Here is a 15,086-nt window from a genome sequence, read left to right on the forward strand (position 1 = left end):
TTGCCTTTCGCGGTTGAGACGATGGGCCCTTGGGGCCCTGAAGCAAAGAATTTTTTTACAGAAATCTCCAAACGCTTGAAGGAGGTTACACATGATGCTAAGGCTGGCTGGTACTTTGCACAGAGAGTGAGTCTGGCTGTCCAACGAGGCAACGTAGCCAGTATCTTGGGGACTGTGCCTCCTTCAAGCGCGTTGGAAGATCTATTCTACTGTGTGGGTTGAGTTATGTTAAATTATTTTGATTTGACTTTTTGTTAATAAAAAATTCATAATTTTTAATATTATGTGTATTCTATGCATGGAGTTAATAAGTACCTACAACGTAACTCCATGATTCTATGTAATCTATGGATTATCTTTAACATGATGACAGGACTTTTTAGCGGGAACGCGCGGAGTGAAGCTGTTTGAATCACATGTTTTTCAGTTGTCCTCGTCTATCTTCCTCCCTCTATGATCTCCTTCCTCCTGATATTCCTCGCTCCATTGATCTCAAATCTCTTCTTTCCCTTGTCAACTCCCCTTTCGTTTATATTCTTAGTACATTCATTAACCATAATAATATTAAGCTGTAGTTTGTCTGTCTGTTATCGAACTAACCCCTGTATATATATGTTGTATGTATATTGTATGTATATTGTTTTAGGTAAATCAACAGAGATCCTGTCATCAAACATTCTTAGCTACTTACTTACTTCTTAGTGAATATCTATGACCTTGCTCGTTCACGAAGCCCGCTATAGAAAGCAGAGTAATAAATACATTTGACATTGGCGAAATCTAAAAGGAAACGCCATAAACCTAAGAGATAGATAGAGTGAAGCTGTGTGATTTGTCTATTTAGTGTTTCTTCAGGTTTTAATGTGTAATAACGGTGGTTTATTAACTGTTTCATATCTGTGAAAGTGCACCAATGTTGGAAAATGAAACAAAGTCGCTGGACGGAACTTCTTGGGATCCTCCAATAAGCCCTCTGAAAAAGTCTCAGTAAATAACCACCATTTTACTGAAACGGGATGAAATATATTCATCCAATATCATCTCATCTCATTTCATTTTATTTCACTCCATACATATTATCATTTTTCATAAAAATAATATAAATTAAAATAAGACATGACCTAAAGATCTTTGTCACCAGGTCATAAAATCCTTTTAAAAAAAAGATGATGACAGATGTCATCTTTAAAACTGCCAATAAATATGAAAAATTTGCATTTAGAATTAAGTTTCCATAACGCTGTCAATAGATGTCGATAAGCCAAAATATTACATCGCGCTATCGTTTATTTCGATAAAAAATTTAAAGATTATAAACGCTGGGCAAGCAATCACTACGTTATATTTATATACCTTACCGTCTATGAGTTAAGATGGTAGGTAATCACTTATCATTAGTATTTTTGTACCGCCACACTCACTGACATAAGTGACACAAGTGGCGTGGCTGAATTGTGTATTGTATAGTTTTCTCTTTTCTCATTATTAACTCAATATTAATATACATGAAGAGAGGTCAAAGGCTTTTTGTTTAGTTTGTGTATGTGACACTTTATATGTGCGTTTTGGAATTAATATGTATCGACAGTTCGATGTTTTTTGAACTTCAACTCCATTCGAATAATAGCTGAAAAATTATTTTTGTTTATGACATTTTTTCCAAAATTTAATCATTAAATTGATCTCCTGTAGAGCTGCAAAGATGTCGCTTATACCAGGGGGGTGCAACTCCCATACAAAGGAAAATAACATACAACTAGCGTCATCTTACTCCTGTGGCGACGTCATTTTTGTAATGTTTAGGCATTAATGATCTAATAAACTCACTAGATGGCAGATATGAGTTCTGACTCAATAGAAAATGCTATCGTTGGTAGAAGTTGGAATTATTTCAGTAACAAAAAAATATATGTTAGAAACATAAACCGTACTTATCAATATTTTTTATTTTTAACAAAAATCCAACATGTCTTATGTTACATTAAATGATATTTCTGTTAGGAAAATAACAGTATCATGGAAATAAACTGCTACTAAAACTAAATTTTAGAAATATTTTACTTTGGATTGGCAACTTTGTAGTAGTTTGTAGTTTTCAAAATGGCATACCTGACGCTTTAATTTTTTAAATCGTTTTTGGTTTGGTCTCGGTTTGTGAGCTATTTTACGGTTTAGTATCAATTTGGAGCAACTTTTAGTTTGTGAGAATATTAGACGATTAGGCATTAAGAAACTGTTTCGAATTCTCTTTAGACATAACTTGGCTCCAATACTTTTTCTTCGAAAAAGTTTCGTATGCCTGTGTATATTGTTTTCATTACTTACAGAAAGTTTATTATTAATAGTCAGCATGCCTCGAAGATCAAGAATGAAATTTTATTTCGGATGCCTTGGTAACAGTGAGTTTGCACTATTTTCCCGCTATATCATTTGCTAACAGAAATATTATTAATTATATATTTGAATGAAGTTTGATAATAGAACAAATTGAGAGATTTAATAAATGGAAATCTGTACTAAGTGCAGAATCTCAGGAAAACAGTGAAAAATATATGTATAACAACATTCGCCTTTGCAACAGACATTTTGAAAAGTGCTTCATACTACCATCAAATAGACTTATAACAATATTAATTTATTTGTTTGTAAATATTTCAGACCAAAATTATGCAGCTCACATCGAAATTGATCAGCCACAGTTGTTGAGTGGAATTGTGCTGACTTCAAGTATGAATAATGTGACAAAAATTGAAAGTGTATCATACAGAAGTAGGTGCCAATATCTGTCTTTTTTAATAAACTACTCTAATACTGAACATAAAACTATTCATGACTAAAACCCATATTTGAATAGTTTGTCAAGTATATTTGATTTTGAATTATACACTTTTCTTTTCAGAATTTTAGAGGAGCTCAAATTATAATTTGACAAATTATTTGATTCATTTAATGGTCATTCTTATCAAAATTCTCCAAAACAATAAAAAAACTGCTTAAAAAGAAATTCTCCTCATTTTAATTTATGGCATGATTTACTGCCTATATTAGAGTCTATTAAATTCAAATCAGTTGTTATAAAAAATAATGTAGTAAATATTAAACACAAATCAATTCTTTCAATCCAAAACTGGATCCATAACATCAAAGTATTTAAAGAATTGTGGCATTTTTTAAATCAATACCACAATATCTGCAATTTACTAACTAGAAATTTGAATCAAGATCCATTGGAGAATTTCTTTAGTAGTAATAGAAGTAACGGTTTTAGAAATATTAATCCTAATTGTAGTCGATTTATTAGTGCTTTTAAAACATTGCTCATTAATAATTTTGGTTCACCTCATTCTCTAGGAGCGAATTGTGAGAAAGACAACACTAATCCAATGAAAATCTTTACAAAGTTTTTCAATCAGAAGTCTAATGACATTCTCAAAATAGATTATTCTATTGATACTGAACAATTGATATTAGTGGTGGGTCAGGATATATTATAAAAAAATGTTAATCAAAGATTTTTACTGGATGTACTGCCTGCATGCATGATTTAGCTGAAAACAATTTAGATATTAATTCTTTTATCTATGAGATTATATTATTATTATAACAAAAAATATAGAAAATAAATGATTTTGTTAAATTAACTTGGTTAGTATAATTATAAATCATTTTGATTTCTTGGTGGTAAAATAGAATATGTTTAATATACAAGAATACTGCAACTTCTGACTGGAATATAAATGGTTGAGGTAGGGCATATTGTAAAGTTATACCGATGTGTATCACCATCTTGCTTATTTCTGTCGGGAAGCAGTCATGGTTTCCTATTTAAATAAAATACAGCACAATTGATCTCACATCCAAAGTTAGATGATGGCATTCACGTTTTGTTTTCTGGTGTTTGATAACCTAGTTACACCAAGTGGCCTGTGACCACGTTCATCCTTCTACCATATATATATATATAAATTTTTTTGTAGACAAATGTTCGATAATGACAAAATTTTATGGAAAAATTATAAGGAGCACATAAAATGTCTGAAACATGAAAATTAAGATTGATGCACTATATTTGAAGCAGAAGGTTATGTAAGTATGATTAGATTAACACTCAATTTTTCATGTTCGTATTTTTTCAATATTTGTTACATACTTAAGATACTTTGTTTCTCCTTTTCAGAAGAAGAACTGATTCAGCAAGGAATGTGAACTCACAAGAGATCTTTTTTTTTTTAAATATGTTTATAATTTATAAATTAATAATTGAAATAGTTCATATGAACTAAATTGATACCAATTTTGTTTTAAAATAGGTTGTTTAGTTCTTATAGTTATAGTATAATAATATTACATTTGAATAGTTGTAATTAGTAAGTTAGTAATATATGAAAACACTGATATAAATTTTTGTAAATAACCTTTTGTAAATTCTACGAGAAGATGATTTTAATTAATAGTAATTCAAAAGCATTATTGTGGAATATATTAGCTAAGTCGTGTTTTCTGTATGAGCAGATATAAACGACAATGCCCAAACATGATTACGTTTCTTACATTTTCATTCTGTGAAATCAATATGCTTGTGACTGAGTATATTAAAAATTTATTAAAACTTAAGTGATAGACAGCGACCCCTTTTTTTTTTTTTTTTTTTTTATGGCACCGCTAAAGTTTATAAGCACTGGTGACCACTTATCACGAGCCGGGCTGCGTACTCGTCTGCCGTTGAGGGCAATAAAAATTTTCGAAACCCTTTCTTAGATGTAATATTAATGTACATTTAATTTGGATTAAAAGATAAATTTACATTTTATGTTTGCATGTGTATGTTTATAATTCATTTGCATGTAACGAACATCAGTTTCTTTTGTAACAAAATTCAAACTAATGGTTTGCAATGAATGTAATTAACTTTAAGATGATTTTCTTTCAATCTGCTGTTTGTTTCATCTAGTATTACCAAAGCTAAAGCGTCAGAAACGTCAGAATAGAAATAAATTAGAAGGGAAATAAAACTATAACTATTGTAATCATGTCTAAGATTTCTATAAGCGTCATTAAGTACAAACTATCAATATTTAAGAGTACTTTAAATCATCATTACAATTTTTCCAAATTTTTTTTTTTTTTTCAAATTATGTAAAAAACGTTTTGTGCAGAACAAAATGTCACATATTATGAACAATTGTGGGTTAATTGTTTCTTAAATGTGTAAATATTTATAAGAGTGCTAAGAATAATTTAGTATTCACTTTAGTGTGTGTATTATCTCTACAATACTAGTTTAAATGACAATTATTGTATGACGAAGCATAGGTAGTGTTTATAGATGTAAGATTTTCGTACAAGGTCATGATCTGTCATGATCAACTTTAAGCAAGAACTGCTATCATTGTGAAACAAATTTATTAAATTTAATTCAAATTGTCTACTATGTTTGTAATGGAAAGCTGACATGTTTATATTTCGCACGAATGACTTAATTGAGATGGAATGATTTGATTATCTAGACTTATTTAACTTTTAGATAACTTTCGATTTAATGTTATTAAGTACTCTAGTAGGATTAATCTAGAGGAGTTATTGTTATTCGAAATTTTATAAAATTGCACGTTCATACTATCTTTTAACAGTAAATTGTTTGTAATATAGGGAAATTAAATAGCTTACAGAGAATTACAGCTTTTTATTTTAAAAAACTGTTTTCTCTCTGTATGAAAAGGTCTTATCGATTAGAATGCTGAACACAATCAAACGTTCTTTAATATTTCATAAGTACTACCGGGAATTTCAGCGATTCTAAACGATAAGATTTTTTCATAAAGAGAGTTAATTATAAAAAATATTAAAATTACTAAAAAAGCCACCTGGTGGTGGGTAGGGAGACTAATAATCGACAGCAGCGACGCCTGCTGTCCTGGGCTCTAACTAAAGCAAAAATAAAAATGAGAGTTGCGCATCTATCTCAAGTATAATAAGTGTATAATCTATGGCTTATACCGAATAGCGTTTCACTCCTCGATATAATATGATTTCTTTAACTTCGAAGAAGGCCGTCAATAAGTTTTGTACCGCTCGACGTCGCTCTAAACATAACATTACGGATCGAGGGTTCGACGAGTGAATTCAGTCCGGCCCTATCTTGACAACGAGATGCAGGTAGCGCGTCCCTTGAGCAACCTACGTCGTCCGGAAGGTGAGATGTCCTCGGTCGCTATTCACCTAGTCCGAGAGGATCGGACGAATAGCCCCGATAGTCCCCCGGTAGATGGGGTCCACTATAGTAGAATTATTTTGTCCGTGCAGTTTGGGTCGTCATAAATAGTCGGAGCGGTGAAGCGAATATTTCGCTCTCTCTTCCACTCACGAGCCCGTCCAGGGCATAGTGATGCGCATTATTGTTTTCGATAAGCGTTATCGATAGTGTATTTAGTTTTGTCATTTTATGGGTTAGTGATAAAAATGAAAGTAAAAATCACCAATCGAACACTTACACCACATATCGCCGCAGCAAGTTAACGAGAACGGCAGAAATTAACACTGTAACTTTTCGAGATCTATATTCATTTCAGTGAAAATTTTTAACACATTGTTGATAACAACACGTGCAAATATTATTTTGAATGAATTCTACAGTTTTGGTACAAAACAAAGGAGTAGTCATTGTGTCACTAAAGAAATTCAGAGAGTGAATTCATAAAAACACATTTCTCTTCGACATATGTACTATAATTTGCAGGTAAGTACAACAAATTACTCATAACATAACAATGTCTCACCACCCTTCGTATACCGCCCCGCCGCCGTGTACTTGCCTTCGATGACTCATTTGTTTTTATGGACAATGACGTTGCGCCCGCGCAACATTCTCACCACCCTAGCCGGGCTATGTTTTATGACCCAAACTGCACTGACAAAATAATTCTAATATAGTCGGTGAGATCACGCCTCGAGCACGACCCGCGGAGATCGGAGCCTTCGCCTTCCAACTTTCGCTGAGCGAGAGCGCGGTTCCCCCTGGAACGGATGTCGTATGGTCGGCCGCGTAAACCGCTGGACCGCCTCCGCCTCCAGGTCCTAGAGAGGCATCCTGGCATGCACGCACGCCGCTTGGAATGAGACAACGTGGTACCCGCCCTGGATAAGGATAAGAAGAAGAAAGCCTAAATGTTAGGCTGTATGTCAAGATACCTATGTCATGCCTATTGGTAAAATGGAACATGGAGTTAAAAAGTACCTACAACTAAATAGTAACTCTATGGGAATTACATATTACTCAACTGACTCAGTTGTGCGAATTACTCTGATTTGTTTTAATATATTGTATGTCATGTTTAATAACGGTGTAATGTAATAACGGTGGTTTTTTAACTGTTTAGTAGCTGTGAATAATAATTGGACAAATGTGGGAAAATGAAACAAAGCCGCTGAAAGTAGCTACTCAGGATCTTCCAAAATAATTTCATCCTTCTTCTTTTTTCTCTTTTATTTTTTTGCTCTTAACACTTTTCATAAAACAGAATATCCAAAAAATTAAGCTGTGTGGTGTGATACCTTCGCTTTTCAATTCTGAAAAATGGCACTTAACATTTTTTTAAGGGATTTTATGACCTGGTAACTTAGACCTTTAAGTCATGTCTTATTTTAATTTATATTCATATTTTGATGAAAAATGATATTATGGGGTGAAATGAAATGAAGATGATTAATTTGAGACATTAATCAACTGGGATGAAATTAAATGAAATTAAATGAGATGATATGGGATAAAATATAATCTCAGTAAAATGGTAGTCATTTACTAAGATTTTTCAGTGGACTTTTTGGAGGATCCCAAGAAGTTACGTCCAGCGGCTTTGTTTCATTTTCCCACATTTGTGCACTTTCACAGATATTAAACAGTTAACCATTAATTATTACACATTTAAACCCGAAGAAACATTAAATAGACAAAATAAAACAAATCACACAACATCACTCCTCGCGTTCCCGCCAAAAACTCCGGCACTTTACAGACTAAGTTGTCATCATAGATTATACACTTAATATATTTGTTGTCATTGTTGTCAAAGCGGGTGATTTCTTAATTTCATATGATCTTGACGTGATCATGACAGATTTCATGATGAACAAATAATGGTTTAACTTTAAATTAGTTTGTAGTTTTTAAAACCTAAACATAAACTGTTTTCATGCTGATTCTTAATACGTTGACTATATTAATACAAGTAGTTTTTATAGTGTTTATGTCAATATTGTCAATGAATATATTAAAATATTTCACTGGTACTTTAAGAACAATGGCTACGGTTGCTCCTGCTCTATTCGTCAACCATGGAGGTGGACCTCTGCCGCTGTTGGGGGACAAGGAACACGCTGGACTAACTGTATTCCTGAGAGACGAAGTTAAAAAGCATGTGAACCTAAAAGAATTGAAAGCGATAATACTGGTCACAGCGCACTGGGAGGAAGACGTCGTTACCATTTCATCCGGTAAACACCACGACTTATACTTTGACTACTACGGCTTCCCCCCTGAATCTTACAAATACAGATACGACGCACCAGGGAATCCTGAATTGGCCAATAGAATACACGAAAAACTTAAAAACTCCGGTATAGACTCTAAATTAGATTCAAAACGAGGTTGGGACCACGGAGTTTTCGTTCCGATGCTTCTGATTAATCCCGCGGCAGACATTCCCGTAGTACAAATATCTGTATTGAACAGTCAAGATCCAAAGAAGCATTATGAATTAGGAGAAGCACTTCAGGAGTTCCGCAAAGAAGGTATCGCTATCCTAGGCTCCGGTATGTCCTATCATAACATGAGAGAGTTCAGGTTCGGACGAAACCAAGACCACGTTGTAAACATGGAATTCGATGAGTACTTAACCAAAGTGTGTACGGCTAAAGATGAGAAATCAAGACGAGAAGGTTTGTATTCTTGGAGAGACCAGCCCGGGGCCACAGAGGCACATCCAGTGCGAGCCGCTGAGCATTTTATGCCATTGATCGTTGTGGCTGGTGCGGGTGGGACAGCCCAAGGCGAAAGAATCTTCAATTGGGATATGGCTAATACGTTTAGATTGAGTGCCTTCATATGGAAAGGCTTGTAAACTAAAAGTTTAGATTCCGGTATTGAAACCTATAATTAAAGCATTCTTTGGTAATGGGTATAAGTGTTTTTATAGCAGAACTCGGGAGCTTTGAAGTTGATTGATAAGAAATATATATCGCGTTTAGTCTACAAACATACTTTTTCTTCATCTATTACTAATAATTGTTTTGGATTTATGTAACACAGATAAATAACGGATTTAATTAGGTACAAAGATATGCAATATAGGATTAATTAAAATGTCGCTCAAACCAAATAACCCTTCACTAGATAATATTAAAATTTAAAAACTATTAGTGTATATAAAATTTATTATTGACGATAAATAGCACCCTTAGAATTCAAGTGGCTTAACTAGAAATGTAAAGACAATATGAGTTTTATACATTGAACGCCTTACATAAATGCATTCTATCGGATTATAAAATTGACAATTCTCATTTAGTTTTACTGGTGGTAGAACTTCTTGTAAGTCCACACTGGTAGGCACCACCACCCTGCCTATTTCTGCTGTGAAGCAGTAATGCGTTTCGGTTTGAAGAGTGTGGCAGCCGTTGTAACTATACTGAGACCTTAGAACTTATATCTCAAGGTGGGTTGCGCATTTACGTTGTAGATGTCCATGGGCTCTAGTAACTACTTAACACCAGGCGGGCTGTGAGCTCGACCACACATCTACGCAATAAAAAAAAACATAATAACTGTAGTTGTGATTATTGTTATAAAGTGACTTGTAAAATTGTCACAAAAGTGCCTTTTCATCAGAACAATAATTTTTGTCTGTTTACATAAATATTAGAATGTATATTTTATTAAATCAATGTTTATTATACAAGAATTAAATGTTATGCAAATTGGTGTTTTGTTTCATTTTTCAATAATTTTTTTTATTGTATTTTTGACTTGTTTTTTCGATTATTGTAAATATTTTTAATTATTCAAAAAAAAAAATTGAGAAAAAAAAAAACCCGCTGAGTTTGTTTCGTCGGTTCTTCTCAGGACTGTGGCTTTTTTTGGAACCGGTGGTAGAGTTAACATTGTTATTTTTATTTTGACATTCAACAAGTGTGTTATTCTGATAGCTAAGTTGAAATAAATGATTTCGAATTTTGAATTTTGTTTGTTTTTTCAAATTCAAGAGCGACGGGGTTTGGCTGCAGCAGGTCACTGTGCTTAGTGCGAGCTTTTTAACGTTCTCGATAGCGTAAAAGTTAACTGGAAATTGTATGCAATTGGAATAGCGCCCCTAGCGGCAAACGTTCCAACTCCATACAAATTAAAGTTAACTTTTATGCTATTGTGAACGTTAGAAAATTTGCACTAAGCACACTGCTTTTCATTTTTAAGGACTTGATAGCCGTGACGTCTTGCAAAAGCTTGAAAGCTACATATAAACTAAAAAAGCTTCGCACATAAAACTACATTTACGTTATAATCTCGATTTCTTTTTTTAATGTCATCATATTGTTTCATAGACTGCGCCTCTAGCGGCAAACGTAAGCAAACATTCTAACTTCATACAAATTTGAGTTAACTTTTACGCTATCGAGAACGTTAAAAAACTCGCACTAAGCAAACTGTAAGATAATCGTTTTCGCATCGAGAAATCCCTGAGTAAGTGTGTTGCAGTCATGTGCGATGCTAGATTTAATACAGACATAACCTACTTACACAATTCAGCTTTTTCAAAGATCATTGACATTTTGACTGACTCTGTGGTTCAGTGGTTAGCGTTCTTGACCGTTGCGCAGAGGGTCGTGGGTTCGATTCCCACATTGGGCAAAGATGCGGTAGGCAGTGCACAGAAATGTTGACTAGTTTTTTCTTCTTTTTTTACCTAATCTGATGGTCTTGAGAGACCATATCAGCGTCACCGAGGTAGTAGGTGAGTTCATGGGACTCAAACCTGATGACGTTGCTAACACGAACCCTAGCAAGAGCCGTGCTTCGCAGAATCTACCACCGGATCGGAAACGCGACTCACTGAGAAGATCCAGCGAGAAACTCAGTGGCCCTTACTTCTATCCTCCATAATTATTTTGTTGTTCGCTATCACGAAATTTTAAGAGTATTTATTATCTATGCCACGAAAAAAATTTAAAAAAAAACGCGGAATAAACTGTAAAAAAAGTTTTTATTACACTTACAAAAGAAATATTCTCAGTGGCGGTCTTATCACATAAGGATCATTTGCATGTAATTAAGTAGGTAAATACGAATCAGATAATGATTCACCTCTTTATCGGACTTATCTAAAATAATTATTGTCACACAATGACTTGTTGCATTATCATAAAAATGCTTTTTCATTTATAATAACATTTTTAAATATTAAATAAATATGTAATACATTCTCAAATCTGTTGGTAACGTGTGTATAAGAATTACCTACTTTTCGTCGTCACTAACTGATACTGATATATAACCTTAGGGCAACAATATTTATTTTATAATGAGGCCTTTGCGTCTTTTCCCACGCATGGAACTTGTTTAAAGTAACATTAATAATATTTATGAGATTAGTACAGAATACGGCTCTGTTGATTTTAGTATTCTAATAGCAGATAAACGCACGTTTTTTTTAAATAATGAAACCTTATTTTCTTATTGTATTTATAATAATTCTTACTGTTCGCCTGATTTGCTCCGATATACTAACGGTACTTAGGATGTATGGTCAAACATCACTCGTGGATAGCAGGAGAGTTCCAATAAAAAAATAAAAAAAAAACAATTGACAGAATGTAAAACTGAAACCTTCTCTTTCTCTCGCCAGCCCGATCTATATATTTGTCTCTTTTTAGTGCAGTTTTCTCGTTACATTGATTTTCGAATAGAGCAAAGGAGGTTTCGCTTCAAAACAAACCAAATTGGTCCGAAACAGAAAATAAACAGAGTGATAGTAAACTTTATTGCACCATTAAAAACAATTCAAATTAAATTCAGTCAATGACCATGTTTATTTGAATTAATCGCGTTTTCACATATCGACGCTTGAAAGGCAAACGTGACTAAGCCACAATGCATGAACTTTACAGTAGACTAATTTAAAGTTGAATATTTGAAAACAAAATTTATTTTAATGAATCTAGCTGTAGTAGAATCTAGCTAGTAGCTGTAGGATTGAAATGATTTTAATAGACCTAGAAATATTTTTTTTTTGCGCATCGAATATGGTTATTGCCTATCATTAATGTACAAAGTAGTTATTGTCGCTTAGTCATGTTTGCCTTTCAAGCGTCGATATTATTATTATGTAAAATTCTGAAGAAAAACAAAACCAGCTGTAAAGCATGGAATAATTAAGCTAAAAGCAGAATCGTGTTATAGCTTGAATACATGCGCCATTAATGTCACGCCATAGTTGATGTTGAATCTTTTTTTTATTTTATTGCACTAAATCGATTGTATGTTAATTGTTAAAAAGTAATGTTAGTTGCACCTAAGCCGCAGCTAGCTAACAAATACGCCGTAGACATACCGACGGCAACAAATTTGAAATATTACATCATTAACAACATTTATAAAGTCCAGGTATTATTTGTATATAAATAGTTAAAGATAATAATATTGTTACGCCGGTAAGAGCAACGTCATCTATCGCCGAATAGTCGAACGAATATCGAAGGATCTAGTAGCCTAGATCGCTCGAGAAGTACAACGCCATCTATTGTCAGATAGCGGAAAGACAATACTCGAAATGTGTGAAATATATTCGATAATTCTAGGGATGTGGTATCGGCTATAAAAGCGTTGTAGAGATGGCACGCGGTTAGTTAGTAATTCGAACTACTCGAAGCGAAACAGCGAACGGATCACCTGAAGCGAAGCGGAAGAAGCGAATTGAGAATTTTAAAGTGTTTGTGAAGGGTTTTAAGGGTTCTAAGTGCTAATGCAGTGATAAATTGTAATTCGGTAGAATTTTTATTTATCCCGAACCCCAGCGCGTAACAATATACTCCAGAACGACGGAAATATAGACTGTGACGTAGGAAATGAAATAAAGGCTGGTTGAGTGAAATGATGACAGGTCTCTGCAACAGAATGCGATCGTAGAATGCCCCTCCAGCTCAAGGGAGAAATTTACAAAACGATCATTAGACCTGTCGTGCTGTATGAATCTGAATGGTGGGCGACGAAAGTTAAGCAAGAAAGAAGAGTGCATGCGGCAGAGATGCGATGTTGAGATGGATGTGTGGAGCGACAAGAATGGACAAGATAAGGAATGAGTATATCAGAGGAAGTGTGAAAGTGGCCCCGGTGATTGATAAATTAAAAAGCGGACGTTTAGCGTGGTATGGACATGTGATGCGTAGAGAGGAGATGCATGTGACTAGGAGATGTACGGAAATGGTAGTGCAAGGTAGAGGGGGAAGAGGTCGACCGAAGAAGATATGGATGGAGTATGTGAATGACGATATGAGAGAGAGAGGAGTGAGTGTTAAGATGCCGGCTGATAGAAGAGAATGGGAGGGAAAAATTAGCTGTGCCAACCCCGCCTATTGAGATAAGGTGAGGAAAAAGAAGAATAAGAAATAGGTAAAGACAAAACAGCACGACGGGTAGAAGGCTGTTTGGTTTATGAGACATTTTTGCAACGTTACAGGACCCATTAAAATTCAAAATTTGGAAAAAATATTATAACAAAAAAAACTTCTTTAACTATTTGAATAGAGTTAGCTTAATTGAAGTTCAATTAAAAACATCGAAAGGTGTGCTTAGTGCGAGTTTTTTAACGTTCTCGATAGCGTAAAAGTTAACTCAAATTTGTGTGGAGTTGAAACAGCGCTCCTAGCGGCAAACGCAGGCAAACGTTCCAATTCCATACAAATTTTAGTTAACTTTTACGCTATCGAGAACGTTTAAAACGTTAAAGAACTCGCATTAAGCATGCTGGTCGATACCCAATATCTATAAATGAACTGCACAAATATTCGGTACTCCGACGCTTCAGACTTTATACGCGTTAATAGAGAGTCGATCTATCGACGGTTCGCGCTCGAAATGTTAATACACTTAATATACGACAGACATAATGCAACAAAAAGATTTTATTTTATTGATTACTAGCTGTACCCGTCCGCTTCGCTGGGCATTTAAAATTAACATTATTATTTATTGTCATTGTTATTAGGGAGTCCAACACTCATATAAATATTAGCCTATCCCATTAAGTACATGTATTTTCTACATGGATACCAAGTTTCAAGTCAATCGGATGCATGGTTCAGTAGTTTTTTTATTTTGTTATTTTATTTTTTATTGCCTTTGTAGGAAGACGGGCATACGGCCCACCTGATGGTGAGTGGTTACCGTCGCCCATGGACTTCAACAATACCAGGGGCAGAGCCAAGCCACTGCCTACCGCTTAATACTCTCCACAAGCCTCGTTTGAAGAAGGACATGTCATAGCGCTCGGGAAACACCGTAAAGGGGAGCTCATTCCATAGCCGGATGGTACGTTGCAAAAAAGACCTCTGGAAACGCACTGTGGATGACCGCAGTGGCTCCAGGAAGTATGGATGAACTCTACTCGGGTGGCGGGCGGTGCAATGGTAAAAACGAGATACCGGTATCATCTCGAACAATTCCTCAGAGCACTCCCCATGGAACATACGGTACAAAATACAGAGGGAACCGAAGTCCCTCCGCAGACCCAGAGGTTCCAAACGATCCGAGAGAATGGGATTATCGACAATCCGAACGGCCCTCCTCTGTATGGAGTCAAATGGAAGAAGCTGGTATTTGGGAGCCCCGGCCCAGAGATGGGAGCAGTACTCCATGCGAGGCCGGACTTCTGCTTTATAAAGCAAAAGTCTTTGTCCAGGCGTGAAGTACCGCTTCGCTCTGTTGAAGACTCCCAGCATTTTGGGCGCCAACTTGGCTTTGCCTTCCAAATGACTCCGAAACTGGACATCGCTCCGCCCATCTAAAAAGCTAGCGATCCACTTGCAGAGACCCTCGGGGA

General features: G+C 34.9%; 1 protein-coding gene and 2 long non-coding RNA genes across 3 annotated transcripts; 2 read left to right on the forward strand and 1 right to left on the reverse strand.

Moving 5' to 3' along the window:
• Positions 1–1,193: 1,193 nt before the first annotated feature.
• Positions 1,194–5,129, forward strand: LOC149500058 (uncharacterized). The gene is made up of 4 exons (XR_016325289.1): positions 1,194–2,399; positions 2,659–2,769; positions 3,978–4,086; positions 4,178–5,129. It is a non-coding gene; the product is annotated as an uncharacterized LOC149500058 (long non-coding RNA).
• LOC149500059 (uncharacterized) lies at positions 2,932–4,000 on the reverse strand. The gene is made up of 2 exons (XR_016325293.1): positions 3,771–4,000; positions 2,932–3,548 (listed from the first exon to the last, which is right to left on the reverse strand). It is a non-coding gene; the product is annotated as an uncharacterized LOC149500059 (long non-coding RNA).
• A 2,928-nt stretch (positions 5,130–8,057) lies between the features above and the next one.
• On the forward strand, positions 8,058–9,972 carry LOC114243524 (uncharacterized). The gene has a single exon (XM_028175042.2). It carries the CDS (start codon positions 8,190–8,192, stop codon positions 9,114–9,116), a length of 927 nt encoding a protein of 308 aa, XP_028030843.2. The 5' UTR covers positions 8,058–8,189; the 3' UTR covers positions 9,117–9,972.
• Positions 9,973–15,086: the final 5,114 nt, after the last annotated feature.

Source organism: Bombyx mandarina, chromosome 24 (assembly GCF_030267445.1).
Source record: "Bombyx mandarina strain Sakado chromosome 24, ASM3026744v2".
NCBI classification, from domain to species: domain Eukaryota; kingdom Metazoa; phylum Arthropoda; class Insecta; order Lepidoptera; family Bombycidae; genus Bombyx; species Bombyx mandarina.

What these genes read in the sequence shown, in the direction of transcription:
- LOC114243524 (XM_028175042.2), top strand. Translation starts at nt 8,190, where the DNA reads ATGCTGATTCTTAATACGTTGACTATATTAATACAAGTAGTTTTTATA.